Source organism: Schistocerca serialis, chromosome 10 (assembly GCF_023864345.2).
Source record: "Schistocerca serialis cubense isolate TAMUIC-IGC-003099 chromosome 10, iqSchSeri2.2, whole genome shotgun sequence".
Taxonomy (NCBI): Eukaryota; Metazoa; Arthropoda; class Insecta; order Orthoptera; family Acrididae; genus Schistocerca; species Schistocerca serialis.
Genome location: NC_064647.1, coordinates 46,178,864 through 46,191,511, shown reverse-complemented (window position 1 = coordinate 46,191,511; position 12,648 = coordinate 46,178,864). Strand labels below are relative to the sequence as shown.

At 41.1% G+C, this 12,648-nt stretch overlaps 1 protein-coding gene across 1 annotated transcript in view; it reads left to right on the top strand.

Annotated features, from left to right (window-relative positions):
• Window positions 1-10,254, top strand: part of LOC126424524 (acid phosphatase type 7-like) — a 196,203-nt gene extending 185,949 nt beyond the window's left edge. Inside the window, exon 10 of the mRNA XM_050087258.1 lies at window positions 9,333-10,254. Within this exon, the coding sequence (XP_049943215.1) occupies window positions 9,333-9,404 (72 nt within the window). The 3' untranslated portion in view covers window positions 9,405-10,254. The remainder of the gene's footprint in view (window positions 1-9,332) is intronic.
• The last annotated feature ends 2,394 nt before the right edge of the window (window positions 10,255-12,648 follow it).

The following is a 12,648-nucleotide window of genomic DNA, read 5'->3' as shown; positions in this document are numbered from 1 at the left end:
TCTTTTAGTGTACTGCATTGGACCCATTGCCAACTCCTGTACAATTTGTTCTGTCCACCTTACTACTCATAACGTCCGCTGCTTCTTGTATGTTGTTTAAATTTAGAGTATTTTCGTCATCTGCTGTTCCAAACACTGTCTTCAGAAGATTGACAATTGCGTTTATCCTAGTGTTTGCAGAGGTCCCATTTTTCTACGTAATATGACTGCACTTTCCCAGGTTTATGCACCATCTCATAATTAAACTTGCTTAATTTCAATAGCCACTTGAGGGAAACATGATCAATAACTACCTTAAATGTTTGTCCATACAAATAACAGCAAATGCAGGTAACACCATAAATACCCAGCAGTCGGCTACACGGGTAGCAGGGGCTGTGTGGCATGGACTGGGCAGTTTTTTAGGTTAGATGGCCTCGGGCAAGTACAGAAAGGGAAACAGCCTCAAAGGGTGTGGCGCAAAGTCAGGACATGCAGGGACCAAGCAGCAATCGGTATTGTAATTGTAAACTGTCGAAGCTGCGTTGGTACTTCAAGCACTGATAGAAAGCACCAAAGCTGAAATCGTTATAGGTACGGAAAGCTGGCTGAAGCCAGAGGTAAATTCTGCCAAAATTTTTACAAAGGCACAGACGGTGTTTAGAAAGGATAGATTGCATGCAACCAGTGATGGCGTGTTTGTCGCTGTTAGAAGTGGATAGTTCCTGTGAATTATTATGGGTGGAGGTTATACTCAACAACAGAGGTAGGTTAATAATTGGCTCCTCTTTTACCGACCTCCCGACTCGGCAGCATTAGTGACAGAACAGCTGAGAGGAAATCTGGAATACATTTCACATAAATTTCCTCAGCATGTTATAGTCTTAGGTGGAGATTTCAATTTACCCGATATAGACTGGAACACTCAGATGTTCAGGACAGGTGGTAGGGACAGAGCATCGAGTGACATTATACTGAGTGCACTATCTGAAAATTACCTCGAACATTTAAACAGGGAACCGACTTGTGGAGATAACATCTTGGACCTACTGATAACAGACCCGAACATTTCGACTCTGTTAGTGCAGAACAGGGAATCAGTGATCATAAGGCCGTTGCAGCATCCCTGAATATGGAAGTAAATAGAAATACAAAAAAAAGGGAGGAAGGTTTATCTGTTTAGCAAGACTAATAGAAGGCAGATTTCAAACTACCTAACAGATCAAAACGAAAATTTCTGTTCCGACACTGATAATGTTGAGTGTTCATGGAAAAAGTTCGAGGCAATCGTAAAATACGTTTTGGACAGGTACGTGGCGAGTAAAACTGTGAGGGATGGAAAAACCCACCGTGGTTGAACAACAAAGTAAGGAAACTACTGCGAAAACAAAGAGAGCTTCACTGCCAATTTAAATGCAGCCAAAACCTCTCAGACAAACAGAAGCTAAACGATGTCAAAGTTAGCATAAGGAGGGCTATGCATGAAGCATTCAGTGAATTTGAAAGTAAAATTCTATGTACTGACTTGACAGAAAATCCTAGGAAGTTCTGGTCTTACGTTAAATCAGAAAGTGGATCGAAACAGCATATCCAGACACTCCGGGATGATGATGGCATTGAAACAAGAGGATCACACGTGTAAAGCTGAAATACTAAACACCTTTTTCCGAAGTTGTTTCACAGAGGAAGATCGCATTGCAGTTCGTTCTCTAAATCCTTGCACGAATGAAAAAATGGCTGACATCGAAATAAGTGACCAAGGAATAGAAAAGCAACTGAAATCACTCAACAGAGGAAAGTCCACTGGACCTGACGGGATACCAATTCGATTCTACACAGAGTACGCGAAAGAACTTGCCCCCTTCTAACAGCCGTGTACTGCAAGTCTCTAGAGGAACAGAAGGTTCCAAATAATTGGAAAAGAGCACAGGTAGTGCCAGTTTTCAAGAAGGGTCGTCGAGCAGATGCACAAAACTCTAGGCCTATACCTCTGACATTGATCTGTTGTAGAATTTTAGAACATGTTTTTTGCTCACGTATCATGTCATTTCTGGCAACCCAGAATCTACTCTTGCTTTATTTGTTCATGAGACCCAGAAAATATTAGATACAGGCTCCCAGGTAGATGCCATTTTCCTTGACTTCTGGAAGGCGTTCGATACAGTTCAAAACTGTCGCCTGATAAACAAAGTAAGAGCCTACGGAATATCAGACCAGCTGTGTGGCTGGATTGATGAAGAGTTTTTACCAAACAGAACACAGCATGTTGCTCTCAATGGAGAGACATCTACAGACGTTAAAGTAACTTCTGGCATACCACAGGGTAGTGTTATGGGACAATTGCTTTTCAAAATATATATAAATGACCTAGTGGATAGTGTCAGAAGTTCCATGCGGCTTTTCGCTAATGATGCTGTAGTATACAGATAAGTTGCAGCAATAAAAAATTGCAGCGAAATGCCGGAAGATCTGCAGCGGATAGGCACTAGGTGCAGGGAGTGGCAACTGACCCTTAACATAGACAAATGTAATATATTGCGAATACATAGAAAGAAGGATCCTTTATTGTATGATTATACGATAGCGGAACAAACACTGGTAGCAGTTACTTCTGTAAAATATCTGGGAGTATGCGTATGGAACGATTTGAAGTGGAATGATCAGATAAAATTGTTGGTAAGGCATGTGCCAGTTTGAGATTCATTGGGAGAGTCCTTAGAAAATGTAGTCCATCAACAAAGGAGGTGGCTTACAAAACACTTAGTCGACCTATACTTGAGTATTGCTCATCAGTGTAGGATTCGTACCAGGTCGGGTTGACAGAGTAGATAGAGAAGATCCAAACAAGAGCGGCGCGTTTCGTCACAGGGTTATTTGGTAAGTGTGATAGCGTTACGGAGATGTATAGCAAACTCAAGTGGCAAACTCTTCAAGAGAGGCGCTCTGCATCGCTGTGTAGCTTGCTGTCCACGTTTTGAGAGGGTGCATTTCTGGATGAGGTATCAAATATATTGCTTCCCCCTACTTATACCTCCCGAGGAAATCATGAATGTAAAATTAGAGAGATTTGAGCATGCATGGAGGCTTTCTGGCAGTTGTTCTTCCCGCGAACCATACATGTGTGGAACAGGAAAGGGAGGTAATGACAGTGGCACGTAAAGTGCCCTCCGCCACACACCGTTGGGTGGCTTGCGGAGTATATATGTAGAAGTAAATAACAGCTATAATTTCTTTTTCTGTTGTTAAATAATTGCGTCCTGGAGTAATGCAGCTACCTGCTTTTTCAAAATGTTAATGGCTTCACTCAGTTACTAAATGCATTTGTGGTCTTGTGTAACCTCCATTTTGAACTACACTTCAGAAGAAGTGGGATCTCTTTAAACGGACAATATAAGTACGCAAAAACAACTGAACTATGGTTTTCTCTGTATTATAGCCCAGCAAACTGTCACGATTCGTGGCTAAATCACCTGTAACTTTTACACATTACTGGTATGGCTCAGTACACAGTAACTCGTGCCCTGACGAATTACAAAACTGGTGCCTAGTCGGGCCTAAATATTCTTCCCTGTAGTTACATCTGAGTTGTGATAGGTCTACAGATGCTTGGGGCCTGTGCTACGTCACTTTAAAGTTACTAAGCAGATCCTTCTGGCCCAGTGCTGCCCCAGAACAAAAGAAAAAGAATCTTTTCTGTCATCTTACTTTCTCTTTTTGTTTGTGCAAGTAGTTTCACTCTGTATTCACCTTCCCTTTTTACCATCTTTTTCCCGTAATCTACCGTACAATCGTATCTGTGAGTCCGTACCTTCCGAAAGTGTGAGGTGACATTCCAGCGCCCGGCAAGCGAGTTGCCGACTGCGTGCCCTGGCGTGCATTCCCTGCGGTCGGCGGCACGGCCCGTACGAGGGTGCGGCAGCCCGGACTCGCCACAGCCTAGCGGGACTGTGGACGTCTGTCGGAACATAGACACTCTCAAATAAGTGAAGCTGCACTCAGGCTAGATTCCGTACCGTAGCCCAGTAATTTGTTGTCGCGGAGGCAAAAGACCCGACGGCAACGCCGACTGGCAGAGTGGCAGTCCCAGAACGTTGCCGGTAATGCGGTACTCGTACCGACCCAGTAGTGGCACGCATGTGCCCTCCGTCCGAGTCGAACGGCTCGCAGACCGGCAGATCGACTGTCCGTCCGCGGTAGACCGGTTCGGACCCCACCCTCAGTCGGTCACTGTTACGACCGGCAGGCCTGTGGCTCGCACATCAGAAGTACCCTCTGCAGCCTGACAGCTGTGGACTTGTAGCAGTAGATTACAAGTTGGCAGCAGCGTGTACACAATTTTTAAATTCACCAGAGTATCATGCAACTTAACACAGCTGGTCTTCCATTAATAGCTATGATGCATACGGAACTGCCTGATTTCAGAACGACAGAGGTTTTACAGAAGGTGATGACATGATTCTCTGCCCTCCACCTCTCTCTCTCTGTCTCTGTCTCTGGTGACCAAGTTTGATCTTCGCCAGAGTAGATCTGTTATAATGATCAGAATAGCCATTTTTTCTGAATACCGTCGTCTGATAGTTAATCTCTGAGGCGAGATGATCCTTGTCCAAAATAGTCCTTGCTCTGTGTACCAAGGTATTCAGCATAGCTCACTTCTGAGCTGGGTTGAAAATTATGTTCATTTAGATATAAATCTGTATGTGTCGGTTTTCTGTACACAGAATGTCGGACACGTCAATCTGATTTTCACTCCACCGGCACATCTGAGAAGGGTAACTTCCCGTCCTCCTCCACCTCCACTGTAAATCTTGTGTTCTGGTGTATACCATTCAAATGGTCAACAAACTGCTGCAGTGCCTCATTGCCATGTGGCCAGATTAAAAATGTATCGTCAACATACCTGAAGAAGCAGGACGGATGTAAGGGAACACTGTTCGACGCTCGTTTTTCGAAATCCTCCACGAAAAAGTAAGCTGTACCCAGTGACAGTGGCGAACCCGTGGCTGTTCTGTCAGTCATTTCATAATATTTTCCACCATTCAAAAAATAGGTGGTCGTCAAAGTGTGTCGAAATAACTTAAGTATTTCAGGAGGAAAAATGAGCAGCCAACAGTTTTAACGTATCTTCCACCGGTACCTTTGTAAACAGAGAGACCACATCTAGGCTGATCGTGATGTCATTTGGACTTATCCTCATCTGCTTTATGACGTCAACAAACACTTTTGAGTTATTAATATGATGGTTACAGTGGCTGACTATAGATGCTAATAATTTGGTTAAGTATTTTGCCAACCGATATGTAGGAGACCCAGTAGCACAAACAATAGGTCGCAACGGGACCCCGTCCTTCTGGACCTTGGGTAGACTGTATAACCTGGGTGGCCTCGGTGCTCTTGGTCGTAGATTCTTGACTAGTTCTTCTGGGAGGACAGTTTTTTTCAGTATCTCCCCTGTCTTTCTGCTAAGTGCTGTTGTGGGACCCCGTTTAAGAATCTGGTACATGGTATCTTCCAATAATATGGCCACTTTCTTATGATAATCGGTAGGATTGAGGATAACTGTGGCATTCCTTTTGTCGGCTGGTAGCACAACTAACTCTCTTCATCCTTCCACAAAGATTTCAATGCCAGTTTCTCGACTCTGCTTACATTGGACATAAGAGGCTTGCTTGTTGCTAAAATCCGACTAGTGGCAAGCCTTACCTCATCTGCTGCCTCTTCAGGAAGGTGCCGAACCGCTTGTTTTACTCCACTGATAATCTCGGCCACTGGTAGCTTTTGTGGAGCTGGAGAAAAGTTCAGTCCCTTACTGAGAACTGAGATAGAGCGTCATCAGTTTCTTTGTTGGAGAAGTTGATAACAGAGTGATGTGCATCCCTGGACCCAGAAATTCCTTCTCCATGGTTAAGGGGCACAAATTTATCAGCCATTTCCCCCCCCCCCTCCCCCCCTTGCTCAAATTAGCTTGCTGATGCGCAGCCAGGATCATGTCTACCCATTCCCAGTCCCAATGTGACAAAACTGCAGACAAAAACAGATGGCAACTGTATAAGGAGTGAGCAATGGCATCCAGTTCATACCTTGTATGATGTATCCTCTCCCTGATGATCGCATGACTTGTCGTCTGCAAAATTCGATTCACTGCAGCAGTTCAGATGTGATGTTTGACATCTGCGAAATTTGGTACAACTTCCTTGTCACGACAACATCCTCCCCGTAGAGGAAACTAATATGACTACGAACTCTTTCGTGACAGTGTTCTTGGTTTACTTGCCACGTCAAATTTGGATAAATTCCCAAGCTTTCGATGACTACCTCCGTCATCTTCGTGAGGGTAAAACTGATTGTCGTGGACCGGGCAGGCTTCTGCTTTTATGAGCAGCGGACGGCTTCTCATTGGTTGGATTACATCGTGGTGAAAACGGTGGTGGCCTCTATGTCCATAGATTTTGTTTGCATGCTTTATCCAGCGTTGCTTGCAGCGCCATCCATCGCGACAGGTGGAGAACTGTGAGGAATGCAAGAAGTCTCCCTCTGCGCGCTTCCATGCATTACTGAGTGCATATCCAGAGTCTCTGTTGAAATTATTTTCACATAGTCTAATTTCAATTGCTTCCCTGATGACAGTCTCAATAGTTTGAAGTGTGAGCTAGTATTCGTGTTTCATCGAATAAAATCTTATGTTTATTTAGCAAACTGTGCTCAGCCACCGCTGGTTTCTCTAGATACCTGTTTTTCAGGTGACGCTGATGTTCCACACAGCGATCGGCAACAGTTCTTATAGACTAGCCCACATAATTTTAGCCACACTAGCAAGGAATGCTGTAAATTCCCAGTACTCTCAGGCCGAGATTATCTTTCACAGGTCGCCACTAGTCGGATTTTAGCAACAGCCAAGCCTCCTAAGTCCAGTGTAAGCAGAGTGGAGAAACTGGCATTGAAATCTTTGGGGAAGGATGAAAAGTTAGTTGTGCTACCAACCGACAAATGGAATGCCACAGATATCCTCAATCAAAATGGCCCTATTATTGGAAGATACCATGTACTGGATTCTTAAATGGGATTCCACAGCACTTAGCACGAAGACAGGGGAGCTACTGAAGAACTAGTCAAGAATCTACGACCAAGAGCACCAAGGCCACCCAGGTTATACTGTCTACTCAAGGTCGAGAAGAATGGGGTCCCGTTGAGACCTATTGTTAGTGCTATTGCGTCTCCTACATATCGGTTGGCAAAATACTTGAACAAATTATTAGCACCTATAGTCGGTCACTGTAGCCATCATATTAATAACTCCAAAATGTTTGTTGACATCATAAAGCAGATGAGGATGGGTCCGAGTGACATCATGATCAGCCTAGATGTGGTCTCTTTCTTTGTTTACAAAGGTACCGTGGGAAGATACGTTAAAACTGTTGGCTGCTCATTTTTCTCCTGAAATACTGAAGTTATTTCGACACACTTTGATGACCACCTATTTTTTGTATGGCGGAAAATATTATGAAATGACTGACAGAACCGCCATGGGCTCGCACTGTCACCAGCAATAGCTAACTTTTTCGTGGAGGATTTCGAAGAAAGAGCGTTTAATAGTGTTCCCTTATGTCCATCCTGCTTCTTCAGGTATGTTGACGATACATTTTTAACCTGGCCACATAGCAATGAGGCACTGCAACAGTTTGTTCATCATTTTAATGGTATACACCAGAACATTCTGTGTACAGAAAACAGACGCATACAGATTTATATCTAAACGCACATAGTTTTCACCACCCAGTCTCAGAAGAGAGCTATGCTGAATACCTTGGTACACAGAGCAAGGACTATTTTGGACAAGGATCATCTCACCTCAGAGATTAACCACCTGACGACGGTATTCAGAAAAAATGGGTATTCTGATCGTGATATCAGATCTACTCTGGTGAAGAAACCTACAAAGGACTCTGTTCGAACAGATCAAGAGGACCAACACATCGCGCGGCTACCATTCTGCAGTGCAATGACCAGCAAGATAGGTAAGAGTCCTGAGCCGGCAGGGAATCAGTCCAGTCTTCCGGGCACCCAGGAAGAGTAAGGTAATGTTACTACCCGTGAAAGATAATCTTGACCTGAGAGTACTGGGAATTTACAGCATTCTTTGTGAGTGTGGCAAAAATTATGTGGGCCAGTCTATAAGAACTGTTGCCGATCGCTGTGTGGAATATCAGCGTCACCTGAAATGCAGGTATCTAGAGAAATCGGCTGTGGCTGGGCACTGTTTGTTAAATAAACATAAGATTTTATTCGATGAAACAAGAATACTTGCTCACACTTCAAACTATTGGGACTCTGTCATCAGGGAACCAGTTGAAATTAGACTGTGAAAATAATTTCAACAGACTCTGGATATGCACTCAGCAATGCATGGAAGCATGCAGTTGATACAGAAAGAGCGCAGAGGGAGACTTCTTACATTCCTCGCAGTTCTCCGCCTGTTGCGATGGAGGGCGCTGCAAGCAATGCTGGATAAAGCACGCAATCAAAATCTACGCACATACAGGCCACCACCTCTGTACGCGCCGTTTTCACCGTGACGTCATCCTGCGAATGAGAAGCCGTCCACTGCTTATACAAGCGGAAGCCTCACCGGTCCACGACAATCAGTTTTACCCCTAACGAAGATGACAGAGGTAGTCATTGAAAGCTCGTGATTTTATCCAAATTTGATGCGGCAGGTAAACAGAACTTTTTATGCAAGGACTCAGTCGCAAAAGACTTCGTAGTCGAGTGCGCTCTCATATTCTGAGCCTGTCAGCACTCGCATCTGCTCTACTGTTTAACTTTAGGGTTTCACAATGTTTCGTTATGCGAAGTTTATAACCTGAAAGGCTATATTGTGACACCTCTAGATGAAGTTAACACATTTAGGTTCGTTGCAGGAGATTATTCTGTCTGCTCTGTACTGTTCTCAAAGTGCTGAAAGAGTTCTTGGCTTCTCTCACAGTTTCATGAAACAAGCTTCCAGCTTCCTTCTACTTCAGGCTCCAGTGTTGACGCTCATTTATGACACCGTCATATCCAACAGATGTTCCCCACTTAGTGAAGTCTCAGGCAGTTTCTAACAAAAGAAAGAAAATTCTGTACTTGCTTACTATTCTACTGTGCAACAATAATGAAAGGTGTTTGTCAAAAGGAAGCCATTTCCATTTTATCACTCAAATTTTTTATCTCTACTAGGAAACTACTGAAAACGAAACCTGCAGAAAACCTGTTGAGTAGTTAAAAAGTCATTTTTTGTCATTAACAACTTGTAGCACTATCTTATGTTCAGTCATATTGCTTCAAGGTGTGACATTTCTTTCCTTTTTTCACAGGGTGGTCAAGTTATTGACAGTTTTTGGATTATGAAAGATGAGCACAGGGCTTACGAGTACAGCGTCATTTGAAGATAATTGAGAAAATTATTTCATTGGTGTCAATTTTATGTTAAAATGTAACATCTTTATGTGTGTATTTAATTATTAAATGTATGTCAGATTCCTATGAGAAAGGTGCAGTCATATATATGTTATTGTGATGGCAGTTTGATTGCTGTGAATACATGTTCTTTCTGTGGAAGTTATGTGATATCAGTACAAGTCTGTTTTATTCAATCACAGGAGATATGATTATGTAAATTTAAGGTTTGCGTGTGTACTGTAGGTTTGTGGAGACAGGATATGCTATCAAGTAATTAAATTAGTAATGTCAATTGCTGCACCATTTCTTTCCAGTTACTGTTATTAAAAATTAATGTTACTGTCTGAAGTAGAAAATTGATGTTTCTAGTTCCAACTTACATATTGGTGTTTTCCCATCTATGTACTGTGTGTGAAATTCTATACCTATCACCATCATTTTGCTCAGGCATATAGATATTATTATTATTGAAAACCATAACTCATAATAGCCTGAATATTTAGTACCTGCATACCAAACTCGGTTAGAGAAAATTATCCAGATACAAATTGTTTAACTTCTCTGTTTAGAAATGACAGTGATTATTAAAATACCAGCAGCATTGATTATTGTTAATTATTTGTGTAAAGGTCTGTGATGTTATTACATGTGATACTGAAATGGAAGTGTGATATTTTGTTATATAATAGATATTGTCATTTATTTTTGTAATTAAGTTTACTATTTCAACTACAAATTGCCTTATAAACATATTCATGTTAATTTATCGACACCACTCTAGTTCCCCTTCATTGTTAATTTGTACTCTTGTAATAGACTTTAATCTATAAAATTAAATGTATTTCAGTGTTTGAAGTATTTCATTTTTGATTACCCCTTGTGTAATTAAAAATCAGTAGCCCAATTTACATAAATTGCATGCCTGTGAATAAGAAGGGGAAGTGTTGCACAAGCAACAGTTCCTAATACAGCATGACTGTGATGATCTGTTATGTTTGGTGCTCTGTTAATGCTGGATTATCAAATATATCAGATTATCAAGGTCATTTTTAAAAACCTGGTTTAAAAAAGGGGTATAAGCAAAACCTGCAGTTTTAACATACAAAAACAAGTAACTGTTATACATTTAAGACAAAAGGAGACTGTAGCGTTGCTCTTGGGGGGGCGAAAAGACAAAGAATTGTTTTATTTTATTTTTTTTTTTTTTAATTTCGAAAAAGTGAATATTTTGGTGGGCCACTTGGCAACAGAATCGGGGATTGATTACACTAGTATAATAACATACGTTGAGCATTAAATACCTGGTTGGATTATGTTGAACAAGAGAAGCAGATTGATTTATTTGAGATCGTTCGGAAGAACCATTATCGTTTCCGTGCATTTTTATAGTCGCGATGCAGACTATAAAAAACAAGACAAGACTAAGGGACCAGAAGATTTATAGACTTTAAAAGAAATGCAGCACTACGCAACTTAAAAAAAAAATCTGATTCAGAAATAATAGGAAAACGATAATGTGCCTTCTGCCTCATGCTGTGTTCGGCCCATCAGTGTGATCGTAATTTCTGGTGATGAACTAACACAAAATGATCATCATTCAAGTAAATGAGGAGATGGAAATCATCAAGGTTAATTTACTAAAATGAGCACACTTATCTTTAACACACAATTCTTAATGCTATGTACCTTTTCATATTAAATTACAATATATGATCATTGTGGTTATATATTATTTACATAACAGTCAAAATGTCCTCTTCATGCTGTCTGTTTGTAATCAGTTACAAGAAACTACATGTTTTCTGATTGGAAAAATAACAATTAGCATATTCATTGAATATTTTCACATAAATTATAAAATACCAATGTGGAACGCAGCAAGTCTGCATCCGAATTTAATGGAATGCAAACAGTAAAAGGTGAGACGCCCAATGCCTCATTTGTCTTGAAACAACAGAATTCTTTTTTATATCATTAATCGATACTTGTACATAGAGATTTACAGGCACCTCACAAGAACGGCAAAGATAAAGGATAATAGATCTGTCGCTGCTATGCGATGGTTCATTTCTTTTACTTTACAATTGTTCGATAACTTTAGGCCATCAGGCGTTTACTATTGTGCTTATATTAATGGATGTGAGGCAAAAATTACTAATATTAAACTGCCTCCCATGAGGAGGGAAGGAATACTGAGGGTATTACTTTCATCCTCATGCCCATTGGAATATTTGTAATTTTCGGGTGTAACATACAGGTTATTAAAAGTTTTCATTTTACATTCATTCCATAATAAAAAAATTAACGTTAAAATTTGTAATTACTGACAAGAGATCATTGTGAATCTGTTCTGTGTTTCTATCAGTCTTTGTATGGATTCAGTCTTTCTTGATTCTTAAAATTAAGGTTACAAGTACACATATTTACAAAATTTATAAGAGTCACACTTCATTTTTCATTGTTGCAGAAGTAATTTGACTATAACAACTGGTACACAACTTCCTGTTTTGACTGTATTCATTATATTGTCATTGTCTTGTCAGTTGATTGCTTTGTCTGTTATCGCACTTAATTACACACTTATTTTCATCGCGCGCACACACACTATTTATGATAGACTCGGATTGTGGAGCGGCCACTGGTGATGGCTTCGACAAGGAAGTCCGTATCTTTCACTTTCAGGGCTCGAGAGTGGCTCTCCAAATTATTTCACATATGAAACAGATAAAATATCTTATATTTGAATAGCTTACAAAACTAATTTTATATACATGTGGGATGGGATATAGGAAGGATCGGATCCTTTGACATTTTTTCGTGTGCTTATTTTCATTCGAATCGTGACCTATCGTTAAAGTTTACTTTTCAACAGCGTTCTGAGGTGACCTTGTGACTTATCTCTGTGTACAATCAGTCATTATACTAATTACGATAACTTCTCTATCTTAGAGTCTCTCTGAAGGTTTGATACATACAAAAATGTTTTCAGTACTGAGTGTCAATGTTTTTGCTACAGGATGTAGCGCACAGCAACTGCTGCTGGCGGTTGAACGTCTGCATTATTTCGTCACATGATGGCCCTCCGCCTCCAGTGTTGCGAGTAGTCTTGAAGTTCAGTCTGCACACGCATGTGATCATAGCTTACTTGCAGAGCGTTGATTTCGCGTTTGAGGTGTCGTGCGTCACTTTTGTTCGTTGGATCGTAGCTTTGTGCTTTTTAGATTGCCGAAG